The sequence below is a fragment of the Lycorma delicatula genome, chromosome 4, assembly GCF_047948215.1.
Source record: "Lycorma delicatula isolate Av1 chromosome 4, ASM4794821v1, whole genome shotgun sequence".
Taxonomy (NCBI): domain Eukaryota; kingdom Metazoa; phylum Arthropoda; class Insecta; order Hemiptera; family Fulgoridae; genus Lycorma; species Lycorma delicatula.
The window spans coordinates 153015879-153036787 of NC_134458.1; the positions used below are offsets into that span (position 1 = coordinate 153015879).

At 30.6% G+C, this 20909-nt stretch overlaps 1 protein-coding gene across 4 annotated transcripts in view; it reads left to right on the forward strand.

The window, feature by feature from the left end:
• The window catches only part of mle (dosage compensation regulator mle), a 99545-nt gene that overhangs the window by 22404 nt on the left and 56232 nt on the right, over positions 1-20909 (forward strand). For all 4 annotated transcript variants that reach the window (XM_075364396.1, XM_075364397.1, XM_075364395.1 and 1 more), the window contains 4 exons: positions 4780-5191; positions 7184-7423; positions 12575-12901; positions 16245-16339. In XM_075364396.1, coding sequence (XP_075220511.1) covers positions 4780-5191; positions 7184-7423; positions 12575-12901; positions 16245-16339 — 1074 coding nt within the window. The remainder of the gene's footprint in view (positions 1-4779; positions 5192-7183; positions 7424-12574; positions 12902-16244; positions 16340-20909) is intronic.

The following is a 20909-nucleotide window of genomic DNA, read 5'->3' on the forward strand; positions in this document are numbered from 1 at the left end:
AATAGCAGCTTTCAAAATAGAAATAATTTGTTCAATTAAAATGAGGAAATTAATAAAACCAATAAAAAGTATAAAATGAGCAAATTATAGTAAAACCAGTAATAAGTTTAAGTAATAGGTTTTCTTGATGCAATTATTGTGCACCAATAGTCTTTATCATTAATGTATGATTATTTGATTGGACATTTTAGTCATTTATAGTGTAGTGAAAAATGATAAAAAACTATTGGTCATGCTTGAGAGTTATTTTCAGCATACTTTATATGAGGTGTAAGGATTCTGAATGCCTGAAGACGAAGTATTTCATGAAGTTATAATATGTTAAGTTATATCTATTTCATTATAGTTACCTATATAGTAAGTTCATACAAAATTTCTATTTGTACATAAACTGTTTCTTTTTAGAACTGTTACAATAATTTATTGCCAACATGATTTAATAATTATTAATTTTTTATTTAATCATTAAATTAATTTAATTATTAAATTAAAAATTTAATAATTAATATTTTATAATTTAATATTGATAAGTCCACTCTACATACAGTGTATTTGGAAAGTTGATGTGCAGTATGCTTTAGAATTATGTGATGCTTTCTGTTCTTTTGGGCTTAAGTTTTTGTTGCCCTCTGGGTTCGTTGGGTGTTACTCTGTAATAAACCAAGGTCAGTGACATTATTATGAAATGTCTGATGAATGAGTCATTTCGAGTGAATTGTGGCCTACTGATCACCCTGTAACTGTTAAGTTGTGATCGAATTTGCTTTGTTTTGTTTATTGGAATTGATAGTTGCGAGAAACATAGTGTCATCTTTCACAAAGGTGACAAATGTATTGATTTAGTGAAGGATAAGTTGTCTGAAAAGTTCCCAAATGCCCCTTCTCCTGTTCCTCATTGCAATGTAGTACAAACTCTTATCGAAAAATTTTGGGCAACAGGCTCTGTTATGGCCAAAAGTCCATCAAAGTCAATGTGTAAGTTAGCACAGCAGCATGGTATTGGACTTGACTGCACATAAAGTTGTAAAAAAGGAAATGAAACTTTTTTCCTACAAAGTAATGTGTGTTCCAGAACTGAAACCTACAGATCATGCCAAAAGAAGACTACATTATTGTTAATGGTTTAAATGTCTAGACCAAAATTCAGTAGGTATCCCTAACATGTTTTTGTACAGATGACCCGTAGTTTCATATAATATGAATTAATATATTTTAATTCATATATATGAATATAGGTATATTATTCATACAATACAAAACTGGTTGAAAACTAACCCCCCATGAATTATACAAATAATCTTTACCCAAAGTGAAAATTGGAATTGGGGTTGGTATGAGTGGAATGGGCATTGTGGGTCCAATCTTTTTTGAAAATACTGTTAATACTGATCGTTATTGTGCTATTTCAACACAACTTAATTAGTCGATTAACAGAAGTGGAAATCAAGACAGTTAATTCCAACGAGATGGTGCCACAGCACCACACAGGTTACAGGCCAATGACTTTTATGAAATGTCTGATGAATGAATTTTTAGTTCGTCAATCGTGCATAGTCTGTGGCAAGACAGGGGGAGTCAAATCGCCTGATTTGACTCCCCCAGATTACTTTCTAAGGGGGGCAGTGAAACAAGCATACTGCCATCGTGTATTGCCACAGACTATGCACGATTGACAAACTAAAAACTGCAATAATGGCATACATATAAGGAGACATTCCAGCACAAAATTCTGGAATGTCAATTCAAAGCCCTTTTGTGTCAGTTGTGTCAATTTATTTTCAAAGCGTTTGAAAATAAATTGAAACAGAAAGTGCAGTGTGCTCATGTTGTATTGATGTTGGAGGAGATCATTTTCAACACCTTTTATAAACTATTCGTTATTGTAATATCCCTGTCTATAAGACAATGAAATAAAAACTACAAAGTAATAATTAAGAAAGTTTTATCCTTACACTTCCATAATTCCAGTGCACAGCACTTTTCTGAACCCACTGTACTTTACTGAAAGAACATAATTCATCTTTAAATGCAGATTATTAATAAATATATAATTTGTTGATTTTATGATTTAGTTTAATCTGTAACATTTATAATACTATTTTTGATAACAGTAAAATTATGGTTTTTTCTGTATCTGACCTGGAAACAATTTTGGATAGATAAATTCAGTGTACTTATAGATTTGTACATTATTTTTACTATTACTCTTTTGTTACTATTACTCCGGTAGTTGCTAGTCAGTAGCTGATCACATACTCAAAAAGCAGATGTGTACAAAGGCAGGATTTTCTAGAATTTATGCTTAATTGATCATAGTAAGGAGATTTAAATAACATTTACTTTATTAAATAACATTTATTTTCTTCTTAGAGACTACTGGCTAATATCCCATTACAGGGCACTTGAAAGAAGGTAATTTTTTACAAACATGTGAAAAATTGAACCCAAGAACTTTGAGATTAATACATTGGTTGCAGTAATTTTTTATTGTATGTAATTTTCATGAGTTATAAGCTTATCTCTTATCCAGTATTCACATTTCCACTGGTATATTACAGGACACCTGTATCTTGTAAATAAACCTCTTCTGATACAATCTGTCTGTCACCGATAGAACTATTTGTGTTATTTAGCAGTGTTATGAGCTATATACATGTCTATATTATTTAGGTTCTAATTTTATTTGTCAGATATTGCCCCAAAGTGATTGTAAATTAACTTTTTTTACAAACTACCTAGGACCTGTATGACACAGGAGGGAAATCCAGAGGAGAATGGGACACACCACAGTACAGGACAGGCTCGTACATGACATACACAACTAGTACCCAAGTAGAGTGTTAAAGGCACAGGTGCTTCATTGCATCATGGTGGTCAGTTACAATGAGTTTTCTATATAGGTTTTGTCAGTAGCAGCATTGTTAAACTTCAGCTGTTATTACAGCTGATCAGAATGTTCAGGTTCATGTTATTGGCAAATATATGGTTTATTTAAATAGAAATAAATTCCCTATAAACTGCTCCAGTTTTTTATAATGAGCTCACTATCACTTGACTCCTTCCACTCTTTTCTTACTATATCAATGTCTTCTTCAGAATGTAGGTACCATGGGAGTAGGAGTTTGACATCATACTGATACTATCTCAGTGTTGAGGAGGGAGCTGCTTTTCTGTGGTGGAGTTTAAATAGGCTTTTCTGGGAACTAGTTACATTTTGTATTGGGTGCATGAAAGGTCCGCAGTACACTGAAATGCCTTTTGGATAAAGCTAGATATTTAACTTCTGCTTTTAGTAATTAGATTATGTATGATTAGTGATATACATGCATCTTTAAAGTTCAGTTAATGGAGTGTGAAAGTTTGTTGTCAGATTTATCAAGAACCACTACCAAATCTTAGTTGTATTTTGTGCCTGTTGTGTGCCAGTAAAATAATTTATACTTTATTAATTCTTTGATAATGAAAACCCCTTCAGGTTTTGCTTAGTGGTAGAGGGTTTATAATACATTTTTCATCAGATTAGTTATGATTCTGCTTCAGTGACATCAGTTTTTGTTTAATTTCTCGCAACCAATTTGTCTTAGTTCTATTAGATATATTTTCAATGTTTGTGGCTTTGAATTTAAATTATCTTATTAGAACAGAAATTTTTTCTTATGTGATATAATGTTATAAATATAATACTTTTGCTGTATAAATGATTTTACCTAAATAACTTAGCTGTGTAGTTATGACAATCATATTGAAGTAATCTGTATTGGTTGTATTTCATTTGACCAATCACGTACAGCGTTACACCAGTGAGGAGGTGCACCATCTTGTTTTTAAGTAAAGTTCTGTAGTTTGTATTTCAGTTGAGAAAAGAGCCACAGTTGTAGCATATCAAGATAGTAGACAATTTGCTTCTGCAAAAAAAAATCCTGTAAACTTGCTGTCTGCATACGGCACAAAACATTCAGTTTTTGGGATTCTCGTTCTACTGCAGTATTTTGAGAATTTTCTGATCCCCAGATAAGCACATTGTGGGTGTTTACATTCCCATTAATGTGAAGCGATTCATCACTTAATATGACACTATAAAGAAAGTCTTCATCATCATCATCAGCTTGTAACAGTTGTAAGCATTTCCTTAAATCCCTCCACTTAACATCACTGGAATTGCTAATTTACAACTAGCCTTCCTAACGGATTTCCTAGGACTATGCATAAAAGACTTACACATTCAACATTGTCTTTGGAATCACTTGGTCGTCCTGTACTCTTCCCCTTACAAATACGGCCAGTGGGGGAATTGTTTATACAATCTATGAATGTTTTCACTTAGGGGATCACAATGGTAATTACAGATTCACATTTTGCAAATTACATAACACTAAACGCTTTCTGAACTTGTGAAATTTTACATAGCTTTAAAACTCTGATATTCATTTTGAAACATGCTATGTTTCTATTTCTTAGTTCTCATGCTTAGGTCAGTTGAGATTTTTTTAAAGGATCAATCATTTTATTGCAGGTTAGATCCAGTGTAAGCTGTATACATTTTTAAAAATAAAATTTTTAATTTGATTAATTAGAAGAAAATCTTATAAGCAGGTTTTTGTAGGTCTTTGTAAATGTATTATTGTAATATACCAGTATCTATTACATATGTTTAATAATTAGCTTTAACTTATTTTATTGTAGTCATACTTGTTTTATTAGTATGGAAACATATTAACATGTAAAGTATAAAACATATGTATACTTTATTTATTTAGTTTTCATTATTTGTGTTCATAGGCAACAATGGATGAAATATCAGCTGATTTAGGTGAAGGGTACCGTAATAAGATGCAGAATGATGAATTGTTACAAAAAATGAATGCTGAAAGAAATCAGTTGCCAGTAGCATCAATGAAAGGAAAAATAATGGGAGCAATTAATGAAAATAGTGTTATAATTATTAGAGGAAATACTGGTTGTGGTAAAACCACACAGGTTTGTCAATACATTTTAGATGACTATGTTCAAACCGGTCAGGGTGCTTACTGCAATATTGTTATTACACAACCGAGGCGTATATCAGCTGTTTCAGTTGCTGATAGAGTTGCTAATGAACGTTGCGAAGAAATTGGTATTAGCGTTGGTTATAGTGTTAGATTTGAGTCTTGTCTGCCACGTGCATATGGTGGAATATTATTTTGCACTATTGGTGAGTTTATATCTTTGGTTTAATATAGCTTTAAACAAGTTTAATTTATAGCTTAAAATATTTATTTTCAGCTATGCTCCAGTCGGCTATTAAAAATGCTGATATTTACTGGGATAGCATGGCTGATAACCTGATTTTGATTTTAATGTCAACTTTAAGTCATCAATTTGTACTGCAATCTATTGGTATATTATTGAACTAATAAACTATTAAACTGTTACTTTTCTTTATAATTTGTAAGCAATAATTTAAAATAAAATTACTTTAGCACTCTTGTCTAGTCTTTACATTGTATTTAACAATGATTGTGTATAATCCTGGCTTAGTGTAGTGATCCACAGATGTAATAAGCTGAAGGTTCACTGATCATACAAAGAACACAGCTGCCTATGAGCTCTAAATAAAGAAAGCTCTATACTTCATATATGGAAACTTTTTGTACATAACTTAGGGACAGTTTATAGATTGTATTTCTCATCTCTTGAAATTTATGTAAATTACATTAATTTTTATTAGTAATTGAATAAAGATCCTGTTTGCAATAGTTTTTCGATAACTAAATCATTCTCTTTACATATAAAAGAGAAATGAAACAGTTTTTACTCTAAACTAATTTTGAATTAGCATGCGCCATTCTGTATTAGCATACACTATTATTATAATTCAGTGAGGGTTATGGTTCTGCAAGGGAAGCCATAAGAAGAGTCCACTTTGAGCTGCAATGGTTTTTTTTTAAAGTGACTAAAATTATACTTATAATTAAAATTTAATAAAAATTATACTTATTTTGAAATACAAAAAAGTAATGTTAAAAAAATTTAGTTTAAAAATACAATTTATTAATCAGAAGGCTAGAAATGTATTAATCACAATTTACCATATGACTTGATGTCAGGAATAACTTGTACCTGTAATAAATTAAATAAATAAAAAGCTTCACTAAATAGTTACTGAAATAAAGTTTAAATCAGAATTATGCTCAATAAGAATTAACAAAAAATTTTTTTTAAAAATCTTAGTTAAATTTTAACAATTAGAATCAGTGTGAAGGCATTAACCTGCTGCCTGATCGGGATGTGCATTACACATCTTTTTGTTGTCAATAAAGTGATGACTATCACAAGCGTGGAAAATCGCACCATTCTTTATTGTTTATATTTTGCTATTTTTTATTTTGTTATATTTTTATTTGTTTCATTATACATCATTTTTTAAGATTTTAATATTTTTTCAATAAAAATATTTTACATCAATTTTTTGAATTCATAAAAACCTAAACAGTTGGGATTTATAGGTAAGTTTTTAAATATATTTTATAAATATAAAATATTTACAAAAGATAATGCTGTGAAAAATCAAGTCTGTCATGTAGGCCATATTTAGGCCTACATGACCAACTTGATTTTGCTGAACATTTTTTTTTTTTTTGCTGACATTAAATATGTTCAGCAAGTTTTTTTTTATGCAGTCTTGCTTAACTTTGATCTACTCTAGTTTGATGATTTCAAGTGAAAGATTATTAAACCAGTGATCAGATGTTCATTAGCCAACATGTCAGAGCAAGAGAAAAAAAATTATGCAGCAAGATATTAAAAATATATTTCTATAGCGTGGAACAAGTCCAGTTAGAAGGTGGAATAACAGTCATGAAAAAAAAATTGATGCCTGTAATATCGTAGTAGCCCATAGAAAGAAAACATCTTTTAATATTGTACCATGGCAAATTGTTTATTCATGAGGAATATAATTTCTAATACAGGGAACATGTTTGAAAGATATGCATGAAAAGTGAGATTTAAAAATTTGTTTTATTGTGTGCTTGTTTTGAGATTTCATTATAGTGTAGTATACAAGTGTGTAGAATTATATATGTAGATCGATTAATTATTAGTAATAAAGATTAACACTTTTTCGTTATAGAAATATGTTTTTTTGTATGTGGCGGTTTGCTTTTATTGATTTTGTATTTTTTAATATTTTTTTTTGTTACAGGTGTTTTGTTGAGGAAATTAGAAAATGGTTTGCGTGGTGTTTCTCATGTTATAGTTGATGAGATACATGAAAGAGATGTCAATACTGATTTTATAATGGTTGTTTTACGTGATATGGTTCATACATATCCTGATTTACGTTTGATTCTTATGTCTGCTACAATTGATACTTCATTGTTTAGTAGATATTTTAATGACTGTCCTGTGGTTGAAGTTCCTGGTCGAGCATTTCCTGTACAAGGTGTGTGTTATAATGTTGTGATCATTAATTAAACTTTTGAAATTCCAAAGCACTATTATGAAAATCCATTCTCATACGTGTTGAAAAGAAGTAAAATTAATTTTGAACAGCATATCGAGTTGCTGTTAAAAACTAAACTATAACAGTATGTTTTGTGTGATAGGAAAGTTTTCAGGCACTTTGTAGATAATTAGCTGTTATTATTGATCTATTACAAATTAGCAGAGTAGTTCACAAAGATGTTTGACATGATCACAGTGTGTGTGTATATATTATTTTATGACTGCATAGGATCACTTTAGTCCATTATCCAAGTTTCTTCGATAGGAATGTTTGGGCCTTACAGTCCTCCCAGAAAGTTTTCATTTGTTCTGATCTTTGTGTGTTTTCTAGTGTTGTGAATGAATTTTTTCTTGTGAGTGCGAAGCAGGTGTTTTTGTTCTTGATTTTCTTGTTTAATTTTATCTTATCTGTGGTGTCTTCTTTCCTTCAGATCCTCTTATTTCTCTGATCCATCTGCATCCTGTCTTGGTTTGAAAGTGGAGATTGTACTCCACTAGCTGTTTCAGAAGTCTTGAATCTTGCATCTTGCATCCTCATGATGTGTCCAAAGAATCCTAGTCTCCTTTTACGCATGGTAGTGCTGGGTTCTAACTCATTGTACAAGACTTTTTTGGGCACAATCCACCACTGCCTGTCTTTTCTGGTACTTTTTATTGATGCAGGTTCTTCCAATTCTTTTTTTGATTTTCTGGGGTCTGTCTGGTTGTTCGTTCAGGTGGAAGAGTGTTTCTACTGCATAAAGTAGCTTCTGATTTTATAACAGTGTTGTAGTGTCTTATTTTTGATAGGCATTTTTTAATTTTAAGTGTAACAGGTTAATTTTTGTGATTTAGCTAGTTTGTTTCTTGTTATTTGGTTAATTTTTTAGCTTTAGCTAGTTTGTTTCTTGTTATTTGGTTAATTTTTTAGCTTTAGCTAGTTTGTTTCTTGTTATTTGGATTAAGGTTTTTTCATTTAGGTTGTTATTATTTCTCAGTACTTTGGGTTACTGTTTTGATTTTATTACTGTTTATGTTTACTTCTTTTAATCCGTGTTAGCTTTGTTGGTATCATTTGCTAGCGGTGTCAAGTAATTGTGAAACTAAGACAGCTTGTTTTCACTTTTCAGCCTATTTTTGGTTTCGGATGGCATTTTTTAAGCCATTCCCTCATTTCCATTTCTAGAGCATGGTTGAATAATAGCAGTGAGAGCCCCATCACCTTGGCGCAATCCTTTTTTGATCTCAAATGGTTCCAAGGGCTCGCCTCTGAATTTTACCTTCAACTTACGTGTTTGTGAGGGTCAGTTTTATCATGTTTATTAATTTGATATGTAGTCTAAGCTGTCTCAGAATTTTTAGTTAGGATTCTCTGTAGATGCAGTCTTAAGCTTTCTTGAAATCTACAAATGTTATCAACATCTCTGTTCTTTTCTTGTTGTAATCCATTATTAGCTTTAGACTCGTGATCTGTCTGGACAGCTCCTCCAGGATCTGAAACCTCCCTGGTATTCTCCTAGTGATGATTTGTGAAAGAATTTTGTATGTTTTGTGTAGGAATGAGATTCCCTTGTATTTGTTAGGGTCTGTTTTGTTCCTTTTTTGTGTATTGGATGGATGAGGGCTGTCATCTAGAACACTGGATAACAGCTCTCTAGTTCTTTAATCCAAATGTTGACAAACTGTTGATGAAGGGCAATTTTTGCTACTCTTTCTACTTGTTTCCGGATCTCTACAAAAGTCTGATCTTCTCCTTTGTAATTCTTTCTTCTTGCCAGTGTTAAAGTTTAGGAGTTATGTTGGTTCTTCACAAATTAGCAGTTGGTTGAAATATTTAGATAGGATATCCACATTGTTTTTATTGATATGGGCCAATTACCATTTTCATTCTTTATTAGTAGGATTGGGGAGTTTGTATTTTTGGAGTAGTCTCTCGACTGTTATTGAATTCTATTGATTTCAGTGTGCCTTTATGTTGTTGTCTTTTTATTCTCTTTAGGGTTCAGGTGGTTTCTTTTCTTTGTTTTATTTTATATAATATTATGGAAGGATGGTTCTGATTTTTGTGATTGGTGAAGTATCCATGTCTGACGTCTTTTCTCTACTGTTTTGTCACATTCACTGATCCACCGTTGATGGTTTTTAATAGGATTTTATTGGGGCTAATTCTTCTGCAATTTGTTTAATGTTGTTGACTAGATCTTTGAATTTATCTGCGATTGATATTTTATCTGTTTTTTTTTTTGTTTTTTTTTGGTAATTTTCATTCTTGATTAGTTGGGTAGGGTCTATTTTCTTTTAGGGGCTTGATTTTGTTGATTTGTTTGAGGGTATAATTTTAATTTTGACTTTAGTGATCTGAGCTGGTGTACTCTTTGGAGGACTTTTACATTGTAAATCTCCTTGTGATGGTGTTTGTCCATGAAAATATGGTCTAGTACCAATTCTTCTTTAGTGTAGTTAGGGTGTTTCCAGGTTTTGAGTTTTTGAGGTTTCCTCTTGAAATATGTGGATTTTGAGATTAGGTTGTGGGTTCTGCAGAGATTGATGAGTCTCTTGTCTGTTTTTTAGGGTGGGGCATTTTCCGACTGAAGTCGCAGTATCTTCTTTCTCTACCTAGTTGGGCATTGATATCTCCAGTTAATTGTTTAACATTGTTTTTGGGGGTGTTATTTATAGTCAGGTCAAGTAAATCCCAGAACTTTTAGTTCCTTGGTGCTTTAGTGGGTGTATGGGCATTTATTATAGTGTAGTTAGATGCTTTTAGGGTGAGTGTTGAGAACCCACCGGGTTGGTCTAGTGGTTAACGCGTCTTCCCAAATCAGCTGATTTGGAAGTCGAGAGTTACAGCGTTCAAGTCCTAGTAAAGCCAGTTATTTTTACACGGATTTGAATACTAGATCGTGGATACCGGTGTTCTTTGGTGGTTGGGTTTCAATTAACCACACATCAGGAATGGTCGAACTGAGAATGTACAAGACTACACTTCATTTACACTCATACATATCATCCTCTGAAGAATTATCTAAACGGTAGTTACCGGAGGCTAAACAGAAAAAAAAAGGTGAGTGTTGAGATTCTTGGGGGATTGTAACTTGAATTCTTGTATGGAGTTTATTATTTTGAGGCTGACAAAAATCCTGTTCCAAACTGTGGGATATTTTTCATCACTCTCTTCACAGCTTTACCTTTGTAGAGCCTACATTCTTTAGATTCCAAGGTGTCCTAGCCTATTTTTCTTACTTCCTGCAGACCCATGATGAGAAGTTTATGTTTGTATGTTAGGCCAGTTATTATTGTTATACTATTCAGCATGAGTGGGTTTATATTGTGTATGGAAATATCGGTGATTTGCTTTGGTTTGATTTTGGACTTTATTTTTCTTGTTTGTGTGTGTAGTGTTGGGCATTCTAATGCTTTTCCAGTCACATGTTATCTTTCAAGTGGCAGTCCACTGTATCTGAATGCTGCCTTCTCTGAATTCTGGAGTATTCCTTAACCTTTTCTGATCATGTAACCACTAAACTGGCTGTGTACGGCGTCAGTTTTAAAACGCTGTTACAAAATCATTTTATATGGCATCTAAGTCGGTTATTTTGTTTTGTATTCACAAAGGAATCAGTTTTATTACACAATTTGAACAATTTCAACCATTTGAACCATTTTTTCTCAGAAATGTGCTTGTGTGTGTGTGACTTGTGTATTATAATTGTTATGAGGGTTATGGATTTTTTTTATTATTTACAAAAATAGCTTATCTTACTAGCAACATATCGATGTATTGAAACACATAATAAATTATGATATACGGCACACAGAAAAAAAAAGGTATTTGTGGTCATAAATATGTCACTTTTACTTGGTCTATAAATATCTTTTCAGACAAATGATATCTGTAAACATGTAACACATAGCGATTCATAATGAATAACGATGTATTGAAACACATAATAAATTATGATATACGGCACACAGAAAAAAAAAGGTATTTGTGGTCATAAATATGTCACTTTTACTTGGTCTATAAATATCTTTTCAGACAAATGATATCTATAAACATGTAACACATAGCGATTCATAATGAATAACACTATACAGTAAAAATTGTTTTTAGTCAATCTGAATAGCCTTTTGAGTGGTGGGAATTTTTATAAAACGTAGTTTTCTGAATCTCTTTCACTTATACTAACATATGTTACTAATCTGTGATTTATGACATGGGTTTTTCATCATATTTTGCCCAATTTTCAACCAATTTCCTTGAAAGTATTATTTTTTAAATTAGCAAACTATGTTTCATAAACACAAAGCAAAAAAAAATTTTGCTAATAATAAACGTGATAGAAATGCGCAAAAAAAATTCTGCAATTAAATTATCGTAATTTTTGTACTGTTTCAATTTTTTTGTTACAGGCATAAACAATATCCAATCGTAACGGGTTTTTATTTATCAAAATCTGTCAAATCTCTTTATTTACTGAAATTTTTTCACAAGAGGGTAGCATAAGACTATGAAGGGAGGCAATCGAATACCAACATATTTTTGCGGAGCGCTAATCAATCACAGATCATTGTGATGGGAAAAGGTTAAAGACCTTTCATGATTGACTGTCAAGGGGTGGTCACCTGTGGTGGTACTACTAGGTCTTGAGTTACAACTCTAGATGTGATCTAGTGAGATGTGATTTGATAATAAATGAAGCTGTGGTGAAGTTTATTTAGATCCAGTTCACCAAACAAATTTCTCCTTTTTGTTCCAAATATATCCAGGCGCACCTCATGGGGGTTCAATCTGACTTTTGTTAAAGTTATTATATTGGAGAAAAGTTACAAAGTCTAATCCTAAACATTACACACACACACACACACACACACACATATATTATATATATATATATATAACAATTTAATTATATTATATTAAATTTTAATTAAATATAAACCACCAAAACACAGTAAATAGATTAATTAAACTTACCTTACCATATTAATTCCCAGAATCACTTAGTTATCTTTTGTTGGATGACCAGTCAAATCAAAGAATTTTTGTATTAAATTTATATATTTTTTTCACTTAATTGTATACTCTAATGAAATTTTTGATTTCCAGCGTACTTTCTGGAAGATTGTGTACAGATGTTATCTTTTGTACCACCACCTGATACTAGGAAAAGGAAAAGTGGTAGTAAAAATGATGATGATGGTGTACCAGAAGAAAGTGAAGACAATTTAAATAAGGCTGTTACCGATAATTATTTGCCAGAAACAAGGCAAGCTATGAGCAAACTAAATGAGAAAGATATTAGTTTTGAATTGATGGAGGCTCTCCTTAGATATATTAAAGGGCTTAACATTCCTGGTGCTGTTCTTGTATTTTTACCTGGATGGAATATTATATTTGCACTGTTACGGCATCTTCAACAACATCCAGTTTTTGGTATTTACTATGTTTACCATTGTTTATATTCATAATGAATTTAATCATTTTGAATTTTCTTAATTTTAATTTTCATAATTTTTTTTATATCCTGCAACTTATTTCAGTTATTAAAAAAAATGTAAATTTAAAAAATTTAATTTCTTTACTGTTTAATTGCTAACCTCCCAAGATGAAATTGTAGCGCCTTAGCCATTTGTTCTGATGGTACAGGGTGTGAATACTGGCTAGATTTGATAATTCTTGTATCCTACATTACAAAGTTTATGTGGTAAATTGATAAGAAATCTTTTGTACCCACATTTTCCTCAGCAGAAAAGCCATATTATAAAAATGACTTGAAAAAAATTAAAGAAATTGTTGTTTGATAAATTTTATATCTATTGTAAAACTTCTCTTACTGGTTTATTATGGCAGGACATGTTCCAGATAAAGGACAGTTCTGGAGGTTAGAGAAAGATATTTTTTAATTTTAAAATTAGTAAACTAGCTCTGTTAATGAAATTTTTCTTTTACATAAAACTGCACTTAATAAAGGTAATTGTATTAACTGTAGTAAGAAGTCCAGGTGTTTCAACTTCCTATAACTGGCATAAAACCTACTGTACAATTTGTACTACTTTATTATTTTACTGTGTGATTGAATGCTGTTGGGTTTTGCAGAATGTTTATTAATATTTTCCTTATCCGTTTACTAGCGGTTAGTAATATTCTGAAATTTGCTGTATATACAGTAGTACGTCTTTTTTTAACTTTATAATGTTTTACACCTTTTGGAACTGGCAGAACTCTTTTCCATTTTGTTAATATCACAACTGATTTAACATATGAACACAATATACTAAAAGTAAAAACGTTTTTATGTAGATATGAAAAACTTAAAAACAGCTTGACAATGCTCTTAGTCCAAATGAACCTTCATACTTCAACACAGTTTGATTTTTATGAGTAGTCATAAATGATCAAAAGTTACAGTTTCAAGTTTTACTGTATTCTTGGGTAATGACAGAAATTCTTAAAACAATTTCTGCTTGATACAGAACACAGATATGGCTAAATTACTGATATTTGTCAAGTATGGTCCTTAGATGGCATGATGTGACGTTTCAGATGCATCCATTTAGTGGCAACTGAATAAAGCAAACAGATTTGAAGTTCGAGCTGTTATAAAGTACTTCGTTTTAAAAGGTTAATCATGATGGACATATAAAAAGAGTTAATTCCACTTTACATGATTTTAGTCCCTTCATTTTAGTTCCCCTTCGACAGTAAAAAAATGTTGAATTTAAATTTTGTTGTAAATCCATGAAGATTATGAATGCTTCGGTTGTCCAAAAACTGGTATGACTAATGAAATCGTCAAAAATCCACAATACTGTATTAAGTGATTGCTGATGGAAGGTAGATAACTGACATCGGAAACATCTGTATGTACCATTTCCACTACATTTTACCCAGTGTTGTAGAAGTGTTAGAATTAGTGTTATTCTGCTGGGTTTTTGATATTTTTTAAAGGGTAAGGTTTTCTTGGGTTTTGTACCCTGAAAACTACCAGAATAATTGAGGATTTTGCTTCACTGGGGAGTATTACGCTTCATTACTGGACCGAGATTAAAGGATGCTGCTACGCATACTAAACGTCTCTGGTAAGAAAGTAAGGTATTGTGTATGCCTGCACACATCTTGGATTTCCATAACCTATGTTTCTAAGTGCTTCCATATGTGCTGCATCTACTTCCAGAGCACTTTCTCTTTAATTTTTGAAGAATTGGCTTGCTGGGTGAAACTTCAGATGAAGAGGTCAAAGCTGATACAACCATTTATTTTGCATGGCTGGACAAATCACATTATACTAAGGGTGTTAAAGGTTGGAAAGTCATTTGTCTAATGTATTGAATAGCTAGGTGACAACATTGAAAAAGTTTTTTAAAAATTAATGAAAAATCTTGTGTTTTCTTTGTCAGGCTGAGAACCTTTTGAAAGCCTCTTGTACAGTTGTTGAACATTTACAGTTATGCTCAACATTACAGTTGTTGACCTATGTTTAATAATAGGATTTTCTTAAAATCGTATAAATTTTAAATCCTAATAAGCCTGTTGAAGTATGAGTTTGTAAGTGTGTTAACTAATTAATGTGTTAAACACTTGCACATCCTGTCTGTTAAAACACTAAACATATTTTACAATAAGTGCTTAAAGAAAAATATGTGATTGATAAATTTGTGATAAACCAACAAATTTTACACAAAGCTTGTTTCAAACTCGACCTACATACTGTAATAAAATTTCATTGTAATTAATTATTATTATTATAATTATTTAATAAATAATTATAATTTCATTATAAAACTCCTTAGTATGACTGGCAGGCTGTTTATACACATGCTGATAGAATCTGTCAGGATGTGTAAACAGCGTGCCAGTCATACTGAGTTTTATAGAGAGTAAGATGTTAGTCTTCGATACAGTAATTCATCTTTTTGTATATATTTGTGAAATTCTGTTAACTATAGACCCAGGTGCAATGTTTGTTTGTTCTAAGTAATAATATTAATTTTTAGCTGTGATCATTTTTAAACTGTTGATGATTTATTATCCTTCAGCATATATGTATTTGTGGTATTACAATCTCCGTATTATGACTTTATACAAATCTCAAGATTGGACATATTCCAAGTTTTCCCCTTCTATTTATGGTTTCTACAATTATAGTTTATAATTTAAGGAAATTATAGTTCATCTTTAAATTGATCTATCAAAATGATGTTGTTTGATTTAGTTTTAAATTGGAATGCTGCAATAATGGTGATACTTTAAGTATGTAAATCTAACATAGTACATAGTACAAAATTAAAATAGCTATAAATATATATTTATTTTTTACATCGCTTAGCTATGGTAGAAGGTAGACTATAGCGCTATATAATTTATTAATTCTCTGGCTTTTATTTAATTACTTCTTCATGAGTTTTTTGTAGTGTTAGCTACAATATTTGTTTTTATATAGTTTTATGCAAAAAATGATAATTTCTTTAATAACCTGCTTATAAATTACTTATATTGTCATTGATGTTAAATAAGTAGGATTTTATTGCTTACCTCTGTGGTAAAACAGTACTGTCACTGCCTTTATGTGGCAGATTTGATACATGGCATAAATTTTACAATAACACAAAGTTTGTGTTTTTCACATGTTGTAGAATTGATTTCTTGATTCCATTAAAATAAAAAAATTATTTGGGTATTATCTTGTAATTTATATTTAATAAATTAAAAACAATTTTTCATAGTGAATTATAAATTTATAAATTTTTTTGGTGTAATTTTTTTATTTTTTTTATAGGCGGATCTGGATATATAATAATTCCCCTGCATTCTCAGTTACCAAGAGAAGATCAACGCAGGGTTTTTGCTCCAGTTCCAGATGGCACAACTAAGGTAAGGAGGAAATTATAGTTTATTTTTAAATTGATTATCAAAATGCTGTTGCTAGATTTAGCTTTAGATTGAAATGATGCAATAATGATGATATTTAATGTATGTAAATCTTTTTAAATTTATTTAAAAAAAAGAGTATATAATTATACATCATTACAATAAGATCATTGTAATTGACACCTGAGGTCTTTGATCAGTTTTTTATGTCTATAAGAATTTAAGTTTAAAATTATATCAGTTAAAAAAGTGATATTACAAACATTACTTTCTTAATGTAAAATATTCGGTAATGCATTTAGTTGTGATTTAATGGTAATAGTAATATTTTACTTGCATACATTTTTACAACATATTCAAAATTTGTAAAAACAAAATCAATCCATTTTCTTGCCATTTTTCACAATAGGTGAGATAAGACTGGGAAATTTCTTATTATATAATAAATATGTCGTTTAAATATCCATAAGATGTACTTATTCTTTAAAATGATAAACACGTAATAGATCGATGTCACTCTTAATTTTTCAGAACAAAGGAATTCATTTTATTCCTTATCTTCTTGTATAAATACATGTACAAATTACTTATAAAGATTTTTTACAATTAAAATTTTTACGTCAAAAAATACGAGCCTACCACCCACCTACCATTATGGTAACCTACCATTATGGTAGGTTCAACCAATGTTTATCATTCTTTTGGTTAATCTATTTTATATAAGTACTTTTGTTATTTTATATAGATTTTCTATTTCTTATTTTCCCCCAGTTCTCTTTCTTATAGAGATTCTTTAATCTAGTTTTTAATTTTATCTCAACGACTATTTGAGCAAAAATATCTAATAGATGTATATGTACTTTTTCCTATTTGAATTAAACATTAAACATAATTTGCTTAGTTACTGATTAAACAATGCTAAATTTAAACAGATATGTTTGCATCTTTCTAGTCATATACAGGTCCTTCATGTATTCCTTCCATTTTTCTCTTATTTTTTCTCCTCGTATAGCATTTTACCATCCTTATCTTCTCTTCTTAACTCATTGTTTACTTTGCGATATATCGCTTTTTCATTTTCTCTTCTTATTTTTATACTGGCCTCTTTTCTAATTTTTGTTGTTACCCATGGTTTGTTTCTTGGCTCAGTTTTTACTGTGGTGTCTTTTTACACTTTATCCAGGTTTCCTCATAAATTTAAAGTCTGCATATAGTGAACATTTTGTTAAGAATATTTTAAAATACCACCCTTTGATTTTTATTTGTTCTAATTTGCCTGGGTTTTTTCACCTCTCAAATATGATGTACATTTGTTTAAAACACTATAATATTATCAGATGATTCATGTGTAAATGATAATATTTGATATACATAATTTATTCCTTAAAACTGTGACAAAAAGACAATAATTATGGCTATTATCTTATTCACACTTGCTTGAAAGTGTTAGAAGTTGAGCCATATATATTGATTCTACGGTAATAGTTTAATTGAAAACTTTACAGAAATATATGTTCTATGTAATCTCTACATACTGTAGTAAATAACTACAGCATGAAATACTTACAGTACACATCAGTAAAGCAAGAAAATTTAAAAGCTTTGGTTATTCATTTGACGTTTGGGTATGGATAATGAACTTATTGGTGATATATTGTCCATCATTTTCTGCCATTAAGTAAACTTGTAACTTTGGTAAGGTGCATATCATGATTCCCATGTTAAATAAAAATGGTGACTCTGCGACAGCTGTATGAATTTTCTTTCTGTATTCTTAATGTAGAATGTTGAACTGATTCTTTGAATATGAACAGAATATTAAACAGATTCACAATCGGTTTAATATTCTGTATTATGGATGAGCACAATCTGTTTATGCAATTAATTTATGGGATAAAAAGTGTGACAAAACTGGGTCCACATTAAATTTAAAAAAAGGGAGCAGCGAAAATTGTTAGAACCCTAGTAAACATTGACAGATTTTGTCAACTGTCATAATATCAGTCCTAAATGTTCTGCGATTAAATCTGCATTAGTATTGAATATCATTTAACTATCGATCCATCAAATCTTACATATAAAGTTAATAAATTTTCATCCTTATAAAATTCAAATTGTTCAGGAATTGAAAGTTGCTCACATGAATTTTTGACAAATGTTACAGCATTGTAACATGTTGTTTCATCACTTGGCATTTTTAGATCATTCTTTTTTCAAACAAGGATACACTACAACCATTATTGCAGCATGTTGCAAGCATGGTCACAAAAGTTTTGAGGCAAGAATTAGTGGTTCCAGCAAGACTGTGTATAAGTCATATTGTTTGTGTGTCTCTATTAATGTGTTAAGAAAATTCTCCGAACCATATCATAATTAACAAATAGGGACAGGTGGCAAGATTTCCTGATTTGTCCACATGTAACGTTTTTCTTTGAGGGTTTACTCAAGACAAGGTGTACATTGACTAACTGCGAATATTATTGAAACTAAAATTAAACATTGAAAATAGCTGTGTATTACACCAACTATGTTATGGCAAGTACTGAAAAATTCTTGAATAAGACTACAAAGTGTGTAGATCGTAATGGTGCCTATTTATAGTGTACTATAGTATTTAAAAAAAATAAATTAAATGTCCTAACAGAAAATTATAGTAACATTCATGTTAAAATAAAGACTGTGAATGTACTTTATGGTACAGCGTATATATGAGGAAGTATGATGTGGTATGTCTAAGCACAATTTATTTTTTATTGGATATGTGTTTATAAGATACCTGGTTTACATTGTGTACATTACCTCATATTATAATTTGGATTGGCCTTCTGTTTGAAAGTAGGATAAGTAGTAAGTTATACAACAGAAGGTGATATTGGAAAATATAAATGGAAATTATCAAATTGCTGATATAGCAAACAAAATAACATGATAAAAAGGACACATAAGAATCTGCCATTGATTGTTCTCCTCTGTCTGCAGAAACTGTAAATATTTGTCCAATTGCTGATTTGTTCCTTAATAATGCTTTTTTCATCAGTGTTAAAGTTTACTCCCCTTTAGAGAGTTGCATTTAGGTATTATGTATGATTAATTACATATTTTTGAGTAATAGTCAGTTCTGGTATTAACCTGAAGATTACAAATATACACTTCTATAGTCCACTTTAGGTTTATTATATAATTTGTTATTGTTTTTATTTATTCCATGATGGAATCGTAAGGTCAAATAAGACTTCTCTTCAAACCAGATAAGACATAACCCTTCCATGTATTGGAAGGGTTATATCTGAATACCTGTATAGTATTATTAATTTAGTCTGTCTCATAATAGACCATGTAGGATGTGTAACACTAATGTTCTTTAATAATGCTTCTTTAATACAACCAGTTAAATGGTAACCCTTCCCAAGTATGTGCATAATAATTTTAAAAAAAAAATAATAAGTTGCATCCAAATAAAAGTACATATCTGAGTACTTGAAAAGTGTAATCCAGATTTGGACTCTTACTGATAGTTATATGCTGTTAATTAAATCTAGCCACAATAAATTCTATTAGATGTCTGTAATGTTCATTTCTATTTATATTGGCCATCTATCTTTTGTCAGTTTATACTTTTGAAGTCATATTAGGTTTTGTAGTTAAAATAATTTTGTAAGGTATGCTTTTATTAGGTTATGTGAAATTATTTTATCTCTTATAATTTTTAAAATCACAGTTGTCTTCAGCTGTAATTGATCTTGTGTTAATCCCATTTACAATTAGCAATAACAAAAATTACTTAAAATTTTTTAATGATGAATATATTTTTCATTTATTTTTTTGAATATAATTTAAAAAATATTATATACTCTTGAATAGAACTACAGGGTGATTTTTTAGTCCTGTTACCCAATTGTTAATGTCTTTTCCTTTCTTTTTCCTGTTTAGCCTCTGGTAACTACCGTTTAGATAATTCTTCAGAGGATGAATGAGGATGATATGTATGAGTGTAAATGAAGTGTAGTCTTGTACATTCTCAGTTCGACCATTCCTGAGATGTGTGGTTAATTGAAACCCAACCACCAAAGAACACCGGTATCCACGATCTAGTATTCCATATCCATGTAAAAATAACTGGCTTTACTAGGACTTGAACGCTGTAACTCTCGACTTCCAAATCAGCTGATTTGGGAAGACGCGTTAACCACTAGACCAACTCCATGGGTTAATTGTTAATGTCTGGTAATCTTTTTCTAAGAAAGGGAAATTTTGTTTTGCAACATGAAGTTGGTAGCGCTACTCAACTGGTATAGATACGGCAGTGTGAGTTGATTCTCCTTGAGCTGTGTAAACTTTTGTGCCGTTTCCGGTTGTGTTATGAACAGAATGTCTTTTACCATAGAACAATGAGATTTCATTCTTGAACAATATTTTGCTACGAAATCGTACGTGAGTGTAAAAGAATCATTTCAAATCAAATTTGTTAGTGTTCCTCCGCCAGAAAAAATTTCAATTTCTAAGCTAGCAAACCAATTTTGAGAGACAGATAGTGTTTGCGACAGTAAACGTAGTGGTCGACCAACTCGCTTGA